At 49.1% G+C, this 19,367-nt stretch overlaps 1 protein-coding gene across 1 annotated transcript; it reads left to right on the top strand.

Annotated features, from left to right (window-relative positions):
• The first annotated feature begins 38 nt into the window (after positions 1 to 38).
• Positions 39 to 2,974, top strand: LOC135389229 (uncharacterized). Its single transcript, XM_064619295.1, has 2 exons — positions 39 to 191; positions 239 to 2,974. The coding sequence occupies exons 1-2, from the start codon at positions 39 to 41 to the stop codon at positions 2,972 to 2,974; spliced, it is 2,889 nt and encodes a 962-aa protein (XP_064475365.1).
• Positions 2,975 to 19,367: the final 16,393 nt, after the last annotated feature.

Genomic DNA, 19,367 nt, shown 5'->3' with positions numbered 1-19,367 from the left:
GTGGAATTGGATCTGTCAACCTAACCTCTCAGTTGCGAATGACGGGTCCCCCACGTTCCTTCGTGGTACTTCCCGCTCCGTCCTGGACCTTACCCTGTGCTCCCCATCGATTCGCCTTGCAGCATGGAAAACTCTTGACTTGGGCACTAATAGTGATCATCTTCCCATCTACTTCGAAATTATCACTCCTAGTAAGCTGACTGTGTCCGTGCGCCCCCTCTGTAACTACTCCCTGCAGGCAGAAAGCCTGGCCTGTCTCTTGAAGGAATGCGCAGGCCTCCCTGCCATCGATTGCGCCGCCAAGGCAGCGGCCTCTTTGTCTCGCTCTCTCGTGAAGTCCACGTTCCATATCCAGAAGCACTCGTCGTCGGACTGCGCGCCATGGTGGAACGAAGAATGTACAAGAGCGTTTCGTCGGCGCAAGGCCGCCTGGAAGCAGCTCCTATCGAATTCATGCCATGTAAACTGGAAGAATTTCCAGTTCCTTAAAGCTGTGTTCAAGCGCACCGTCTCGGCTGCGAAACATTCCTTCTATAATGGGCGTAACTCATTCCTCTCTCACCCGAAGCGCAGGAGGGATCTGCACAGGCACGTCTCCTACATCCGCAGATCGTTCTCGGGTGCCGCCTCCCCAGAGTTCTCCGTTGCTGCCGACGATGTCGCCAAAGCCAAGCTCGAAGACATTGCTAGGGGTCTTTCGCTCCGCTTCAGGAATACTGTTCCCCACTGCTACGCAGTTCCCCACGTGTCGCCGTCAGGCTTCTTCAAAGTTACTGAGGAGGAACTGGATTCTGTCGTGCACGCCCTCCCAAAATCAGCTCCTGGCCCGGACGGTATCACTGGCAAGATAGTAAAGTCCCTTTGGTCCTCCCACCCCCAAGAATTTCTCAACATCGTGAACATGTCTCTAGAGCACTCATGGGTTACCGACGAATGTAAGGTGGCACAAGTGGTGGTCATCAAAAAATCCGTCGCCAGGGGTCTTGACCTGGATAACATCCGCCCAACTGCCCTGACCTCAGTCCTCTGCAAGACGGTCGAGCGCATCTTGCATCGCCGCCTCTCTTCTCACATGGAAGCCGCATCTACTCTAAATGATAGCCAGATTGGGTTTCGTCCTCGCTGCTCCATCTGGATGGCTCATGTCAATCTCGAAAGCCAGATCCGTCTTGCCCGTGAAAATGGGAAGCTTTCCGCTGTCGTTACGTTGGACGTCGCCAAGGCCTACGATAGCGTGGAGCACAGTGTCCTCCTGCAAAGAATGGCTTCCTTAAATCTTCCACCGTACATCCTCTCGTGGGTCGAGAATTTCCTCACCGGTAGATCGTTTTACTGCTCTGATGGCCGCTTCACTTCATCGCCGCATGTGCAGCTTCGGGGAGTGCCCCAAGGATCTGTCTTGTCACCCCTGCTCTTCAACATCCTTATGAGCTCTCTGCCCCTGGACCAGGATATCCTCACAATCACCTATGCCGACGACATAGCATTCTTCGCCTCATCGCCCTCATTGCACTCGTTGTACGAGAAGTTGCAAGCGTACCTTGTCACCCTGTCTGCCTGGATGCGATCCGTTCACCTCTCGCTGAACGTGCAGAAATCTGCCGTGCTCCTCTTTCCCCATACCGGACGCTCAATGGGCGTCATGACTCTCGATCTGAAGGTCTCGTCGGAGTCCATCCGCCAGGCAAACACACTCAAGTACCTCGGTGTGTGGTACGACAGCGAGCTTGATTGGTCCCACCACCTTGAAGCCCTGAGCCAAAAAGCTGTGAAGCCCGGCAGCATCATTTATCGTTGCTCCGGCGCCCACATCGGGATGCGTAGGAAAGCTTTACTGTTCCTGTATCAGTGTTACGTACGCCCGATACTGGAGTTTGGCTGCGTCCTCTTTTCCCATCTTCCAGACTACCGCTTGGCTAGACTCTTCACCATCGAGAAGCGGATGCTACGCCTTTGCCTGGGTCTCCCTAAGTATGCCTCGAACCTGGCGCTGTACTCAGAAGCTCAAGTTCCTCCTTTAAAGTCGCGCTTTCGCCTGCTCACAGTAAATACCTTCCTTTCTCTATGCCAAAGCCCTCTCTCTCTAAGACACACGGCTGCCCTCAGGGACATGCCTCAGTGGCTGTCTAGGCGGTGGCGCAAGGCAAACACCCCGCAGCTAGTGTTCACTCAGCGCTTACTGGCGCCGTTAGGGGTACCGCTGACTGATCTCTCCTCACATGGATCTCCCCGGCCGAGTCCTTTGGTGCTGTCCGCTGACGCCTTCCAACCTGGCATCACCTCTGCCAATCCGGACAGGTTGGAAGCCCTCCTCTCCGGCCATATCAACCGTTTTCCTCACCACCTAGCGGTTGCAACCGATGCGTCCGTTTCGGATGAGCGTGCTGGCGTAGGCATAGTCTGCCCTCGTTTTGACGCGCATTTCCCTGTCCGCCTGCCTGACTACACTCCAGCCTTCGAAGGTGAGTTTCTCGCCATTACCCTTGCGGTTAGGATGGTCCCGGGGCCCTTCTGCAAAGTCCTAGTCCTGTCGGACTGTCTGTCCGTTATCTCTTCTCTCTCTAACCCGTCAAGCCCGTTACAGCAGCTCTCGGCCTCCCTTGCTCTGCCTCATGTCTCAGAGATTGTGCTCACCTGGATACCAGGGCACCGTGGTCTCTTGCTCAACGAGGCAGCAGACAGCCTAGCCAAGGCGGCACTCTCTGGCCCGATCATCAATGTTCTCCCCCCTCTGGCTGACGTTACCAAAGCCAGGTATCAGAGGTTCCTGCAGCTCACCGGGTCCTGCCTTGTTCCCCCCAGATACGCCCACCTCTCCTACTCATGGCAGCCTCACTGCTGCGCTTCTCGCCACGTCGAGGTGCTCCTTACACGTCTCCGATGCCTCGCCCTCCCTCTTGACTTTTATCTATACACCGAGCTGGAGTCTCCAATTCTCCCGCGTGCTTGCACTGCGGTCAGGACGAGACTGTAGAGCACTTCCTTCTCCACTGCCACCGCTTCGAGCCCCTTCGTCAAGAATACCTGGCTCGCCCTCTGGCCAGAGCCGGCGCCCCACTCTGCCTGCCGTCCATCCTATCATCTGGGGCTTCTCACTTGGGGAGGTGGAGCTGGGCCGTAGCGTCCAATGTGGCTGCTTTTGTCATCCTATCTGATCGTACCTGATATCTGAGGTCGCTCCGCGCGTTACATCATGACTAGCCCTGGCCAATCGCCCTCAGTGGCTAACGGCCATTGCTCTGAGGTGGAAGAAGAAGTTCTACCGGCACCGTCTTAGCGTGAGGCCGCGACCAGCAGGGACATTCCATCATCGCCGGCCAGGTCTCATCTCCACCACCTCCTCTACATTTGGTGACATTCCATGTCATCGTCACTTCTCCATGTTGTTGTTGTTGTTCTGTATTGCTTACTTGTGAGGTACGCACATGTGTGAAAGAACGCTGGAGAGCAAATCATTTGCTAAGCGTGCAGTGATTAACACGTGAGGAATTCTAGAACAACAATGATGCAAGCCTAAGGATGCTGCACAAGAAATATGCCAAGAAACTGTTCTCAGACTGGTTTGATCACTTCAGTATGATACCTTACACTTTGATGTTTCGAGTACGTCATCACAGAAGTTCATCCAAGTACAGTGTAGGTGCTATAAAAGGTCAGTCACATTTTCGCGCGTGGCGCGACACCTACTTGACAGACAGACTTCCGCTGCCACAGAGTGAAGAAGTTACCACAGGAAACCCTACAACAACAAAAATCGTCATTATCAGGCACTGCGTAACAAAATAAATATGGCCACGCAAACTTTCGTCTTCACGCATTTCCTATGTGCTATACCGATGTAAACACGCCAGCCTGTCGATATTTGTTTGTAGCTTCCACATTGGGCGCTAGTGACGTCGAATCCGAAACAAACTCATGTGGGCACGTATTTCTGTTATGCCCGATACGTACCCTTGGCGTTCTTTGGGGTTTTATTTGACGATTGAGGTTCTCGTCGATATTTGAAAGGCGTTATAAGCATTAAATTGCACAAATTAAATGATAATTATTTTCTTCGCGTTGTTCTTTTCAACATTTTGAGGAAACAAGACGTTGCAATTTACTAAAGTTGGTGAAGGGTTTTTCCGTGACTCTGCCTTTGCGTATGCTTTTGGGTGGCCCTCAAAAGGGCCGTTGTGACCCTGATTTAGTCGTCTAGGCACGTGGCCCCAACATTCAACGTGCCATCCTCTGGATGCGATGCACTGTTGCAGGCGTTTCGGATATGCCGCAAACACCCTCTCCAGCACTTCTGGATCAAGCGCGCGGACAGCGCACTCTATTCTGTCCTTTAATTCTTGTACCGTTGATATGCGGCCTGTGTACACCTTCGCCTTCAGGTATCTCCACAGGAAAAAATCACAAGGCGTGAGGTCCGGCGATCGGGCAGGCCATGTCATTGTGGGTGAGCCTCGCCCCATCCATCGTCCGGGGAACGTTTTTGAGAGCCACTTTTTGACTACTGTGGCGAAGTGAGGAGGTGCACCGTCTTGCATGAAAACGCACACCTCTTTTTGCATATGTAAAGATTCCAACTCCGGGAGAAATTCCCTCTTTAGCATCCTCAAGTAGCTCTTTCCCGTCACGGTGTCATCAAAGAAAAAGGGCCTGACGACACCTTCGCGCCACGGGCCACACCATACTTTGGCGACTGCACTGGCTGCTCTACTAGCCAATGAGGGTTTACTGACGACCAGTGTCGGCAGTTGTGCCTATTAACGTAGCCGCTAGTGTGGAAGGTTTCCTCGCCGCTAAACAAGAGGAACTGCAGGTGCGCCGGGCTTTCTCGTATCCTGGAAAGCTCATCTTTGCAGAATCGAACTCTGCGAGCGTTGTCGCCTTCTGTTAGGGCGTGCACCACCTGCATTTTGTATGCGCGGAACGCATGACTCCTCAGGATCTTGCGAACCGTTGACGTGGAAACGGTGAACAGCCTTGCGGTTCTCCTAATGGACATCCGAGGAGAAGCCTCATACGACCCTATGGTGGCTTGTTCGAGTTCCTCGGTGACCACCATGTTTGTGCGGTCGTGCCTATTATTCTCTACAGCACCGCATCCCACAAAGCGGCTGGCCCATCTTAAAATTGTCCTGTCACTTGGTGGACGGCGACGAAATCGTTGACGAAATTTTATGCGCACTTGCTTCAGGCTTCGCAGTTCTGTGTACCAAACTACCACATGGGTACGCTCCTGAACCGTCAACTGGCGCATAGCAGGGCACAAAGGATACAAAATATGGCAGAAACAAATGGAACACGAACGAATATAATAACGTTAATAATAGAGTCCAGTGAAACTGTATAGAGACACAAAATGAATGAAATAAAAACGTTAGAAGGGCGACTAAAGTGTCGTTCTTACAACAAAGCAATGGCAAACAGATTGTCGTCTGCTAAGAGAAGGAGCAGAAATGTTTCGCTAGGAAGCGCCATACGAACCGCAACATGTGCAGAAAATATCTAAACCAAATCGTATCAAGCTTCGTTAAAAGTAAATCTCAATGAGTGCCACGGGTACGTATCGTGCATAACAGAAATACGCGCCCACATGAGCTTGTTTCGGATTCGACGTCACTAGCGCCCCATGCGGAAGCTGCGTACAAATCGGCAGACTGGCGTGTTTACATCGAAATAGCGCATAGGAAATGCATGAAGACGAAAGTTTGCGTGGCCGTATTTATTTTGTTACGCAGTGCCTGATAACGACGATTTTTTTGTTGGGTTTCCTGGCGTAACTTCTTCACTCTGCGGCAGCGGAAGTCTGTCTGTCAACTGGGTATCGCGCCACGCGCGAAAATGTGACTGACCTTTTATAGCACCCACCCTGTATATAGACATAGCAAAGAGGCAAGTGGACTACCTGTTCTCGTTCGTACCAGCCATGTGGCTATGTAATGCCTCATGTAGCACATGTGCACTCTTAAGAGTTCTCTATGCAGACAGGGAAGATATGAATCAGGGTGACACGAGATTCACTCACACGAGACACGACGAGATTCACGACACGCCAAGCATACCAAGCATAAACATTTCTGAGCATAAACATAAGCTCATCTCTGGGAGTTACAGCACAAACACCTGCATAACAAATGCCACACGCTACATTGGTCAGAATAGCGCAAGTTACTAAACCAAATCGCCACTCTCAGTTGGTTCAAGTCTCACCTGAAAATCTCACTTTGCACCTCAACCAAAGATTGCTATATGACGGGGAATGTCTTGCTCGTTCCGATTGGCAACGGGTCGTCATCCGTCCAGGAAGTAAACAGGTGTAATACAAGACGTCGTCACTGTCAGAAGCAAACATTGTATCCTCCGCACCGCTCATGGCGTTCACCGTATGCTTTGGATGTGCCGATTGTTGTTACGTGTTGCACCGCCTTGAGCACTCGTGACGTCGGGAACAGTCATGATGTCATGGAGAAACCGAAACCGGATACGGATATGGATTACTCATACGATTTAACTTATTTTCTCTAAAACGGGGAAGCTTTAACCCCGTGCTATTTTACATGGGTGATATACGTATGGAGCACAATCCAATGCAGTCGCAACCCGAATACCTTGAACGGGTATGGAATGTCGCTTAAAGATCACCGTGGAGGAAAGACATTCCATACAGATGAAGCCCTCATGAAGCCCAGATGAAGCCAAAGATGTCCTGCAGTGGCTATGACAGCAGGCCACTTCTTTCTTCGCCAAAGGCCTCAAAGAGTCGACACAGCGAGGGCAAAGGTGTCTAGATGCGCAAGGTGAATACCATGAAAGCTGACATAGCGAATTCATGCTTACCTGATGTCATATCGCCACAAGAGTCTTGGCTTGACCCAGTTTCTCTGTCCAGGGGTGCTAGACGTCTAGCACCCCAGGGCTTTCAAGCATTTCCCCTGCATCGTTCTTTTGGCCCAACCCATGTGGTTGGTTTGGTTACGCTCATTCGAAGTTCCCTCTCTGTTCGCTGCGTTGTGTTGCATGTGGAAATGTGGGGGTGCGGGCGAGCAGCCAGCGGATCTGCTCGGTGGTGACAAAAAAAAAAGATCGTGATGGTAGCGCTCCTGGCGGAAACCAGGTGAATGAGGTCCACCATATACTACTTAGATGAGCCACGAAAACAATAAGTTAATCTTTCATAAACTTTTAGTCCACTATTTTCCATAGCCTTAATTTATGAGTTTTCCTTGATTTCCCCAGTAGAGGCAACAACTGAAGCCAGCTTGCCTCATTGCTTTTGCACTTGAGTAACACTGCATCATGTGCTTCAAATCATGCACCCTACATCTCACACCTCATACGTGACCCACACCTCATACATGAATTCAACGGGTAGTAACAGGTACAATCTCTTAATTGTATCCCGCTTGTTCAAACGTTAGCTTCTTAGTGCAAAATGTTTCGTCGCGCTTACTCACGTTCCAGGTGTTGGTTCCCTCTTAAATCTCGGAAGGCAATACCCCAAGCAGCACAATGTACTGGAAGTCGAGTGCATTAGGGGTGGACGGTATGTGTCTTATCAATGTTCTCTAGTTTCATGAATCTGTTCAAGGCCTTTCATCTACCCGTCCACCCCTATTGCACTCGACTTTCAGTGCATTTTGCTGCTTGGGACGTTTCATACAAGACAACCCAGTTACAGCGACGGCCGCTTCACGCGTTCAACGTTGGGCACTAACAGACGCCGCATCGAACATCAGGCTGAATTTTTGAATGGAAATGCAGGCGCCTTAAGCCGTCTGCCCCCCTCCCCCAACTGCAAATTGCATCATCCATCTGTTCCCCAAAACTGCCAATAACATTAGTGAGTCTGCTACGTCAGTGCGACCTACGTTTCCATTTTTTTTTCTTTCTATTTCTATTCTATTCTATTCTGCTAGGTGACCGGTATCAGCCGTTGCAAGCTTGGGCCCAGAGTGACGCGGTGCTTAACGTAGTCCTGTGTTGCGAAAAAAGGTGGCGCAATGAAGAGACCGATGAGCAGCTCTACTGGAACAGGCTAAATGAGTTACGCGATGATGAAGAACTATTCTCTTGGAAAACCGAACTGCCATTCCGACAGTTGCATGAAACTCAGCAGGGCATCGTGGTCATAAAGGGTCTAGCACGATTACTTTTCTGGCGGCCGGAACATGACGAGGGCATTCACAAAACATGTCTATGGCACCGAAAGCAACAATCTGTGTCTCGACTAGAAGTGCGCAAGTGCTGGAAAAGACTAGCCAACGCTGGTCCAATATATCGGAAAATTGTGGTTTGAAGTTATAGCAATATCGATAGGTTGGCGTTACAACAGCGTCTTCGGACAGACCGTATAGAGGAGCTACATGACATTGTTTGTACTGCGAACTGTAGGACAGGACACGTGCAACGCCTGCCCACATCATGCTAAAAATTCCTGGTTTCATTTGTATTGCCAACTGTTGCTCCAGCGCACTGCCTGCACACATCCAATCCCAAAGTTAATACTGCTCTCGCCATGAAAACGAACAGAATGCTTTATTTGTGTTGCTAATTGTTTCATTTTCCTGGTTTCAAAGACATTGTATTGTCAACTGTAGGATGCGACGAGCGCAATGTTAGCCAGCATCACGCTTGAAAAATAGTACTGCCATCGCCCTTAAAAGCGAAGAGCTAGCATGTACAAATTTGTCTCCCTCCAACCCGATCAATAGAAGGGAGACGGCCGTTTTATTGCCAACTGTAGGATGGACAAAGCGCAACGCATGCCCACATCACATCTCAAAAATAATAGTGCCCTCGCCTAAAAAACGAAGAGCAGGCACGCGCAGCTTTGCCTTCCTCCACAGCGGTCAGTAGAACGCTGATCTGAAGGGGACGTTAATTTCGAGCTAGTTGGCTATCATCGGCACAGCGTAGGGGCAATACAATGAAAATGAAGACAGCGTTATTGTCATCAAAAAACAGAAGTACCTGTTGAGGTGGTCCCCTTTACACAGAATAACAACGATCCCAAGGGGAGATTGGATTTTGTATGTGCCATATCATGCGAACAATCCTTTGACTCCGGAAGAGACGCTACGGGCCCGCAGTACAGTCCTAGTGGGCTTACTGGAACTTGGCGTACCGAGAGGCGGACAAGGGGGGGGGGGGGGGGGCCTGGAGCTCCAAGGTCGCTTGTGAAAAAGTGCGCTCTTTACCCATAGGTCGGCACGATTATTCTCAGATGTCATAATAGGAACCTCTAAACACCAGCACAGTCTGCAACGTCCGCTTCCAGAAAAAGAGGTGGTAAGGGGGGGTTGCACGCTTGCGCCCTCTGGAAGCACTTTGGCTCACCCACATTGGAAAAAATCCTGGGAACGCCCATGCCACTCACCTCCATGATGCAAGAGTCAAGCCGAGGAAAGCCAGCGGCGACAGCACTCAACAGGCCCAAACAATGACTGCTCACGGTTGATATGTGCACGCAGCCCGGCTTTGGAATAGCAAGCCGACCTCTGTCTGGCTGACCTTTCCTTTTTTTTTCTTAATAAACACACACTCCCACCCCCACAACGGCTCTCACGGCCCGGAAAATAGCTATGCATCCAACATCTGAGCCACCGAAGGTCAGCCGACAAGGACGAATCCAAATTTGAAAGTTTATTTATTTATTTATTTATTTACAATACCCCAAAGGCTCTTGCGAGCATTGCATGGGGGAGTGGGGTTGTACAGATATTAGGCATAACAATAAATGCACTTCACAAATAGCGGTGCGAAAAGAAAGGAATCAACTGATTATTAGTGAATGGTTAAGTGGTAGATGATATCTTCCTATGAAACGTGGTGTGATCAGTGAGCTCCGCAATATTCAAGGGAAGATCATTCCAGTTAATAGTAGTCTTACAAAAAAATGATTTAGCAAAGATATCAGTGTGGCAGGCGAAACGAGTTACCTTGTACAAATGGTCGAAGCGGGGAAAGATTGTGGAAGAACGAGTGACAGGGGAAATGCTAGGCGGAATGGTATGAATGAACTTGTGATACAGAGACAACCTTGCAATGTATCGACGTCTTTTTAGGTTAGGGAGTTGAAGTTGTTGTTTAATTACCGAGACTGAAGAATGACGTGAGTAATCACCAACGATGAAACGGGCTGCTCTATTCTGAATGGCTTCAAGAGCGGAGGATAAGTATTGTTGAGGGGGGGTCCCACAAAGCTGAGGCATACTCCAGTTTTGAACGTACTAGTGATAAGTATGCTAGTTTTCTAATTTCCTGGGGTGCGAGTTTCAGGTTACGTCGAATATAGCCAAGAGTCCGGTTAGCATTGCCAGCAATGAATTCAATGTGCTTGTTCCAAGTTAGGTCTTGGGAGAGATGAATGCCAAGATACTTGTAAGAGCTTACTTTAGTAAGAGCAATGTCGTTTAATGAGTATGGATATGGAGAAAAACGGCCGTAATTGCGACGGGCAAAAGCAATAACATTACATTTGTTAAGGTTAAGAGGCATCTGCCAGGTTAAACACCACGAATGAACTAGTGAGAGGTCATGTTGTAGTGCAACCTGATCAGAAAAGGAAGAAATCTTGCGATAGATAACACAGTCATCGGCAAATAGCCGTGTGGTGGAAGAAATATTATTAGGGAGGTCGTTAATATAAATAAGAAAGAGAAGGGGACCAAGCACCGATCCCTGAGGGATACCAGATGTTACAGCAAAAAAATCGGAACGATGATCATTGCATATTACGAAGGAAGAGCGATTCGTGAGGAAGTCTTGTATCCAATAATAGGTTTTACAGTCAATATTAGTAGCACGAAGTTTCTGTAAAAGGTAATAATAATAATTGGGTGTTTACGTCGCGAGACAACTGAGATCATGAGCGACGCCACAGCTGTCGGTCTGTGGATTGCCCACCTGAGGGTTCTTTAACGTGCGATGAAAGCTCATCACACGGCACCCCGTATTTAACGTCCCTCGCGGAAGACGGCGTGTCTAAGCAACTTGTACTGTTGCGACTCCGGGTGTGGTAGCAGGCCGAAGGAGACTCAGCGAGGGAAGATAGGGACGTAGCAGTTTATTCACATGATGTCAGAGTAGGAATGAGAGAGATGGGCTGTAGTGCCCAATGCTATATAAAGTCTTTGGCGCGCAAAGTCGACGTGGTTCTCACGCACCGCACAGTTCGGTTCCTTTCATCTTCAACTGGCGGCAAACAATTGATCTTTGACGGCGAAGGTACTGGTGGATCTCAAGTGGATCTCTGGTTTCGCCGCAGCGTGTTTTCGCGTATGCAGCTGATCTGGTGTCGTCCGGTATGGCGCCAGTCGCCAAGTCATAACAGCACCCCCCCGCTGGGTAGATCATCAAAAGGGGGAGCAATCCCTGAAGTTGCTCTGCTGAATTGATGAGTCAGGATTTCAGGAGCACATTTCCTTCGAAGATGACCATGCTTCAAGAAGTCGAGCTGTGAAGCTGAAGATCTGAAGCTCTCTTGTGCGAAAAGCTCTGCCGTGCTGCGCCTGGTCTGCAGTAATACCCTCGCTGGTGTTGATGAGACCTCTGCTAGGCAAATGGCCCTGTCTTCCAATCTGTGGCTCAACGTGATAACAAAGGAAGCACAGTGACAGAACAAACAACCCTGAGACACAACCCCGGCACAGACAAGTGCTGGCTCTCCCATATAGTGTGCCAGACTTCCATTCTATAGGGCAATTCTTGTTCTCGCCCAAGCTATCCCAAAATCAACAATTAGCCCCTTTTGTATGAGTTCTAGCCAACTCTTCAAGTGAGGTATTTCACCTTCGTGGTTGCTCGAGCCAGGCCTTTCTACAACAAAACAAACATAACTAAAGAAATCAAGCAATTGATTACAGTACTGCTACTTACAAGTATAGAAGCATCTGAGGAGCTCATTTATGCAACTAGAAACAACGGCTGAGCCCATCAGCATTCCCATTTTCGCTTCCCTTTTTATACCTGATTTCAAAGTTATAGGGCTGTAATGCTAGGCTCCAACGGAGCAGACGTCCGTTTTTTGATGACATGTTTTGCAGCCAAGTTAATGGGCAGTGGTCGGTTTCAATTACGAATCTTGATCCCGAAAGGTAACACGACAGCTTCTGCACTGCCCAAATCAAACATGCACATTCTTTTTCGGACGCGCAACAAGCCTCTTCCCGGCCAGTAAGTTTTCGACTTATGTACAAGATCGGCCGTTCTCGTCCTCCTTCGTCTAGTTGACAAAGAACTGCTCCGATACCCCGGTCGCTGGCGTCGCACTGGACAATGAATGTACGATTATAGTCAGGTGCCTTTAGCACGGGCTTATGAGTAAGCGCGTCTTTGAGTGTTCTGAAGGCTTTTTCTTTCGAATCATCCCAATTGACTACACTCGGTTCTGTCTTTCGGAGTGCATCGGTGAGAGGACTGGCTATGTTCGAGTAGTTCTTAATGTAGTGGTGATAATATCCAGCGAGACCCAGAAACGCTCTTACCTCCGTTTTTGTGGTGGGTAGTGGATAATCTGCTACTGCAGCAATCTTTACATCAGCCGGGCGGCGATACCCTTGCCCAACTATGTGCCCCAGGTAGCCCACTTCAGCCTTCCCTATTTGGCATTTTTCGGCTCGCACTGTCAGCCCTGCTTCACGAAGCCTTTTTAGAACGACCCGCAAATGGCGAATGTGATCTTCCCAACCGTCTGAGAAAATGGCGATGTCGTCCAAGTATGGGAGTGCGAATTCTCCCAGTCCGTTTAGGACGCGATCCATGAGACTCGAAAAACAAAACGGGGCGTTCTTGAGCCCAAAACTGAGCATTCGTGGGCGAAATGTCCCCACTGGGGAAACGAAAGCGGCGAACCGACTAGCGCGCTCCGTTAGAGGCACCTGCCAGTAGCCTCGAACTAGATCCAAAGTTGAAATAAACTTTGCTTCACTTATACTCTCCACCCTTTCTTCGATGTTCGGTATAGGATACATCTGATCGCGAGTAATAGCGTTCAGCTTCCTATAATCTATGCAGGGTCTAGGGTCCTTCCCTGGCACTTCTACCAGTATTAGTGGCGAAGTATAGTCACTCTCTCCAGGTTCGATTATCCCGAGATCTAACATGCGTTTGATTTCCGCCTCCATGATTTGTCTTTGTCGGGGGGATACCCTGTATGGTTTGGAACGGATCGGCTCGTCACTAATGAGCTCGATGTCATGCTCCACCAATGTAGTTTTACCCGGTGTGCTCGAGAAAACATCCCGAAATTCCGCAAGCGCCTCCTTCACATCGGACAACTGATGTTGGGGTAACGAGTTAAAATCTCCCATCTTGGTGAGCAGTTCGTCAATTGTGAACTCTGGGTTATCCCCCACAGTAGGTATATCCTGGGACATCTCTTCCGGTACGTTTAGGGTTAGGTTCACGATAGCCTCTCGTTCTCTGTAAGGTTTCATGAGATTGCAATGATATATCGTAACCTCTTTGCGCCTACCTTCCATTTTGACGGCATAGTTTGTTTCCGAAAACGTATGTACAACTCGCGCGGGACCTTCCCAACGCACATCTAGCTTGTTCTGCTTGGACGACTTTAAGAGCATGACTCTATCACCTGCTTTAAATGTCCTTGTTTTTGCCGTTTTGTCGTAGTAGGATTTACCTTTCTCTTGGGTGGCCTTCATGTTACTTTCCACTATTTCCCTAGCGTTATGTAGACGGTTAAGGAGATCCAGGACGTATTGCACCACAGTGGGATCCTCTCCTTGCCCTTCCCAAGATTCTTTTAACATGCGCAAGGGTGTACGCAACGTACGCCCATACACTAGTTCGGCGGGACTAAAACCTGTAGTCTCGTGGGCAACCGAACGAAGAGCAAACATCGCGGCTGGGAGACAAGACTCCCAATTGGTCTTGTGTTCAAAGCACAAAGCTCTTAGTATCCGCTTTAGGACTGAGTGCATTCTTTCCACACTGTTTGACTGAGGGTGGTGGATAGAGCTGCGAATTATTTTCATCCCACACTTTTCTAGAAAAGTAGTTGTAAGATTGCTTGTGAACACGCTGCCGTTGTCACTCTGTATTTCCGAGGGAAAACCCACCCTGGCAAAGATCGAAAGTAGTGCGTCGACTACTTGAGCTGAACTGAGTTCCTTGAGTGGCACCGCTTCTGGGAATTTTGTTGCCGGGCACAGCGCTGTTAACACATAACGATGTCCTTGCTCTGTCGCGGGTAACGGCCCAACAATATCTATCACCAGCCTTCGAAAGGGCTCAGTGATGATTGGTACTAGACACATCGGTGCTTTGAGCTTGTCATTCGGCTTCCCTACACGCTGGCAAGTGTCGCAAGACATCACCCAATTTTTGACGTCTTTCCAGCAACCCGGCCAGTAGTACTCGGTCGTCAAACGAGCTTTCGTTTTTCGAACCCCGAGGTGTCCTGACCACGAGCTACCGTGTGACAAATGCAAAAGGTCCTCTCTGTACCTTTTTGGAACAACAAGCTGCGTATGCACGCTACCCTTCTTGTCCCTGTACTGCCGATACAACAAACCCGACTTTTCATAGAACGTGACATTATCCTTGGAGATGCCCTCTCTAATACTGTCGCAGAGATTTATCAGTGACGGATCCCTTCTCTGCTCCGCTATGAGTGTTGGGCGATCAACGTTTGCTAAAGTTTGGAAGCTGCTCGATACCGGCGTTAAAATCGCACAACCCTCGTCCGGATCATCAGCACTTCCTGTGCCTGACCACGATGCGGTATCATCATCAGCACGGTTACTTTCTTCTCTTTCGCTCTGATCACTTGTACCCTTTTGATCTTCTAATCCGCCTGACGCCATAGAATCGCTATCTGGCTCAGCGGTATTTTCCTTACGGTCAAGCCTCACCTGTACAGCAAGTTCGCGCGCCTTCGAGCGTGTCAGCGCCTGAACCGTTTCTACTGAAAAACATTGCCCCCTTTCACGCAGAAGCTGATCCGATTTATTCGAAAACAGATATGGATAGTGTAACGGAAGATTCGCGGAAACCGCTGCTTCTGTAATGAGTATGCCGAAAGGTCCTTCTATTGACACTTTGGCCACTGGAAGACAAACACTGTTTTCTTCTACGACTTGCCTAATCCAGGCACAGTCACCTGTGAGGTCTCCAGGCCTAACGTACGAGGGGTGAACTACGTCCATCGTCGCTGCCGAGTCACGGAGTACCCTACACTCTTTTCCATTCACTTTTAGGTTTGTCATGTATGGCTCCAAGAGCTTCCGGTTATCTTCACTTTCACTAACGTAGGAAAACACCACCTTCTTGCCGCATTGTGCCGCAATGTGACCTGGCTTATTGCAATTGTAGCAAACCGTTGGCTTTTTAGCCTCGAATGCCCTAGCGTTCGCCCTGCTTGGCACGTCCGCACTTTCCTTTTTCGGGGTCGTCACCCCATCTGCCAACCCTTCTTTGCTTGATGCCCTTCGTGGCTCTTCTTTACCTCGTTCTGCTTTCGTTACAAATTCTGCCCGGGTGTCCCTGCTAGTTTTTGGCCTACCGGCTTGGTCTTCTCTTAGACCTCTCCGTGTTGAGTACTCTTCTGCTAACTCTGCCGCCTTTTGAATATCAGGTTTCTCTAACCTGTCCTGAATCCAAAATTTGGCCTGTTCGGGAATGCATCGGTAAAACTGTTCTACCGCGAAGCATTCAATGACCTTTCCGCGATCCTCGTAAGCTCCGGCGCTTTTAAGCCACTCAACTAAGTTAGCTTTCAGCTGGTACGCAAACTCAGGATGCGACTCGTTTGCTTTTTTCGATGCGCTACGGAATCTTTGTCTGAAAGCTTCCGTAGACAAGCGATACTTCTTTAAGAGTGCAGACTTGGCCTTGTCATAATCCTCTGCGTCCTCCTTGTTCAGCCTGGCAATTACATCAGCTGCCTCACAAGGGAGAAGTGTCAACAACTTTTGTGACCAAGATTCTTTCGAAAATCCGACCTTCTCACATGTCCTTTCAAAATTCACTAGAAAGAGACCTATGTCCTCTCCTATCTTAAAAGGCTGCATAAGATCCTTCATTTTGAAAGTTTCAGTCCCCCTCTCATTAGGCGGGACGGAAGCACGATTGGAACGTTCAACCTCTAGTCGTTTTATCTCTAACTCTAGCCTTTTGACTTCCAATTCATGTGCTTTCTGTTTTTCCTCACGTTCAATCAACTGTCTCTCTTCCCGTTCCTTCTTCTCTGCATCACGCTTTTCCACAATCAGTTCCCAGCATTCTAGTAGCTCACTATCTTCCGTGTCTGTTTCACGAATGAGCTCTATGATATGTGGCTTTCTTTTCGCCTTTCCTACGCTGATCCCCAATTCCTCACACAGAGCAAAAAGATCTGGCACGCGCAACTTACTTAGATCCATGACGCTCATTTAGTGCCGGCTATACTCCAAACTGTACTGTTTTTCCTGAAGTTGACACTTATACGCTTCAAAGAAATCAACAGGTCTCCAACTATCGCTACAGTTTCACTAAGCGCTGTGAAGCTAATAGTCTGGCAAACCAATGGAGAAAACCAAACACTCACCCGCACCAAAAGTCATGACCCGACGAAGTTCATCCCGACGCTGCCAACCAGTTGTTGCGACTCCGGGTGTGGTAGCAGGCCGAAGGAGACTCAGCGAGGGAAGATAGAGACGTAGCAGTTTATTCACATGATGTCAGAGTAGGAATGAGAGAGATGGGCTGTAGTGCCCAATGCTATATAAAGTATTTGGCGCGCAAAGTCGACGTGGTTCTCACGCACCGCACAGTTCGGTTCCTTTCATCTTCAACTGGCGGCAAACAATTGATCTTTGACGGCGAAGGTACTGGTGGATCTCAAGTGGATCTCTGGTTTCGCCGCAGCGTGTTTTCGCGTATGCAGCTGATCTGGTGTCGTCCGGTATGGCGCCAGTCGCCAAGTCATAACAGTACCCTGCCACCAAGTTGCTGGCGTCCTCGGCCGGGTTCGAACCCGCGACCTCGGGATCAGAAGGCGAACACGCTACCGACTGAGCCACCGAGGCCGGTGTAAAAGGTAATTATGAGGCACTTTGTCGAAAGCCTTACGGAAATCTAGAAATTCGGCGTCAGTTTGTGCAGATACGTCAGCCTTAGAAAAGAGGTCATGAAGAAAAGATGCAAGCTGAGTTTCGCAGGAACGGTCCCTACGGAAACCGTGTTGAAGTGGATAGAAGAAGTCATTCTTCTCAAGAAATCTCGCAACATGTGAATAAATAATGTGTTCTAGTAGTTTACAGCAGATACTTGTTAGCGATATGGGTCGGTAATTATTAGCTAATTGGGTGTCGCCAGACTTAAACACTGGGATGATATTCCCTACTTTCTAATCATACGGTAGCATTGAATTATGCAAGGACTGCGAAAAGATGCATGCCAGAATCACATGGCCAGAATCATACTAGAGGTTTGCCTGGTCATGATTAGTACTTTGGTATTGATATCATCTGGCCCGGAGGATGTGGATAATTTGAGTGACTCGATTAGATTGCAGATGCCTTGGGAAGTGATACATTCCAATGGCACGCATCCTTCTTGAGGTATGTGCGTAGTATGGTCCTTATGGCTTATAGTGAAGACAGAGGAAAAATGTGCAGCAAATAATGAAGCACACTCGTTCGGGGGTATTGGATTCCCACCGGAGTCGGACAGACGGATGGCGTTGTCCTTAACAGGAGATATCTCATTCCAGAATCTCCTTGGGTTGTGAATAAGGAGCGAAGGTAAATCCTGGCGGAAGTATTTGTTTTTGGCTTTTTTTAGTGCACATTTAGTGCACATTTGAGAGATCAGCAATTACAACTGCTTCCGCTCTGCGTGCACGACCGGCAGCGGCTCCAGGTACCTTACTGCGGCCCAATCGACTGCTGGGAGCCCAAGTATTTGCGTATGATGCGCTAATTTGCGCCACTCTACTAAACAGTAAAAGCGGAATATGACACCGCCAAAAACAATGTTCTGCAGTCCATGACATGCCGCTAGACGGACAGCTTTCCGTACGACATACCCGAAAACATATTCAGAAAAGTTCAAAGTATCGTCAAACAGTATCGTCATCAAGTAAGAGAACTGCCTATGTGTTGTCATTAAGCAATAAGATCTACCTATGGTACCTATGGTACCTAGAGGTAGCCCCTTTTGCACGGACACTAACTTTGCCGTATAATCCTACATGCTTGATAACAACGCTCTCTAGGAGAGTTTGCTTTTCGTACTGGCCATACCAAGTAAACAATACAAAACACGGGAGAGCCGCTGTGAGGGGCAGTACAGTCCTAGCGAGCTGGCTAGAACATGATTTGCCACTCACCCGGAACGGGGCTGAAAAGACGAGTAGACGTCAGCCAGAGGCTAGAGCACTCCACCACGCCGTATAGCACTTCTTCACGGGCGATGTGGCTACGAAGTCCTTCCCTGACAGCCTGAAATATAGCTGCGTCGACGAAATCTGAGCCCCGAAGGCTAGCCCGCAACGGCCGATGCAAATATGAAATTTTATCTCCGTAAATCAACAAAGCCAATTGTTTACGCTCAGCGCGCGGAACGGCCAACGGCTTTAAGAACCGCACGGTGGCCCAGGCGACATTCGAGAGCCACAGCGGAAGAGGGACGTGACACACGGCCGTTTCACACATCCCGCAAGCAGGGGCGGATTTAGGGAGGTCCGGATGTCCTGACCCCCCCCCCCCCCTCAATTTCAATCGTCCCATAGAGTTTCAATTGACCTTGGTGGTGTAATAGCATGCTGTCCAAGGCCCCCTAGAAAAATCTTGGATCCGCATCTGTCCACAAGACGGGTAATCACCAGAGCGAGAGATATGAAATTGGCGCAATCGCTCGCGGAGTGGAAGAACATCGTGGGCAAGCTTTCATTGAAGACTGGCGCGGCGGGCATCCAGCCATCCCGCTGTGATTCGACGCCAAGACAGTTTTGTCGGCAGTGAGGGGTCTGCGGGACCGTAGGTCAAAAAGTAATGCCTTCTCAGTCACAATAACTGCAAACAAAACTTACGTATATATTAGCCTATGCTATATAAGCCTAGGCTATAATATATACGTAAGTTTTGTTTGCAGTTATAAACCTAAAGTTAAAACCTATAGCCTAGGCTATAATATATACGTAAGTTTTGTTTGCAGTTATTGTGACTGAGAAGGCATTACTTTTTGACCTACGGTCCCGCAGACCCTTCACTGCCGACAAAACTGTCTTGGCGTCGAATCGCAGCGGGATGGCTGGATGCCCGCCGCGCCAGTCTTCAATGAAAGCTTGCCCTTCTTCTCCTGTACACAAATCTACTGTTCAACGTAATCACCGTTACTCTCAATGCGTTACTTAAGCGTGAGTTTGTCTG

This window comes from Ornithodoros turicata, chromosome 3 (genome assembly GCF_037126465.1).
Source record: "Ornithodoros turicata isolate Travis chromosome 3, ASM3712646v1, whole genome shotgun sequence".
NCBI lineage: Eukaryota > Metazoa > Arthropoda > Arachnida > Ixodida > Argasidae > Ornithodoros > Ornithodoros turicata.
Note: the sequence above shows the minus strand (reverse complement) of the source record. Positions and strands in the feature narration are given on the sequence as shown.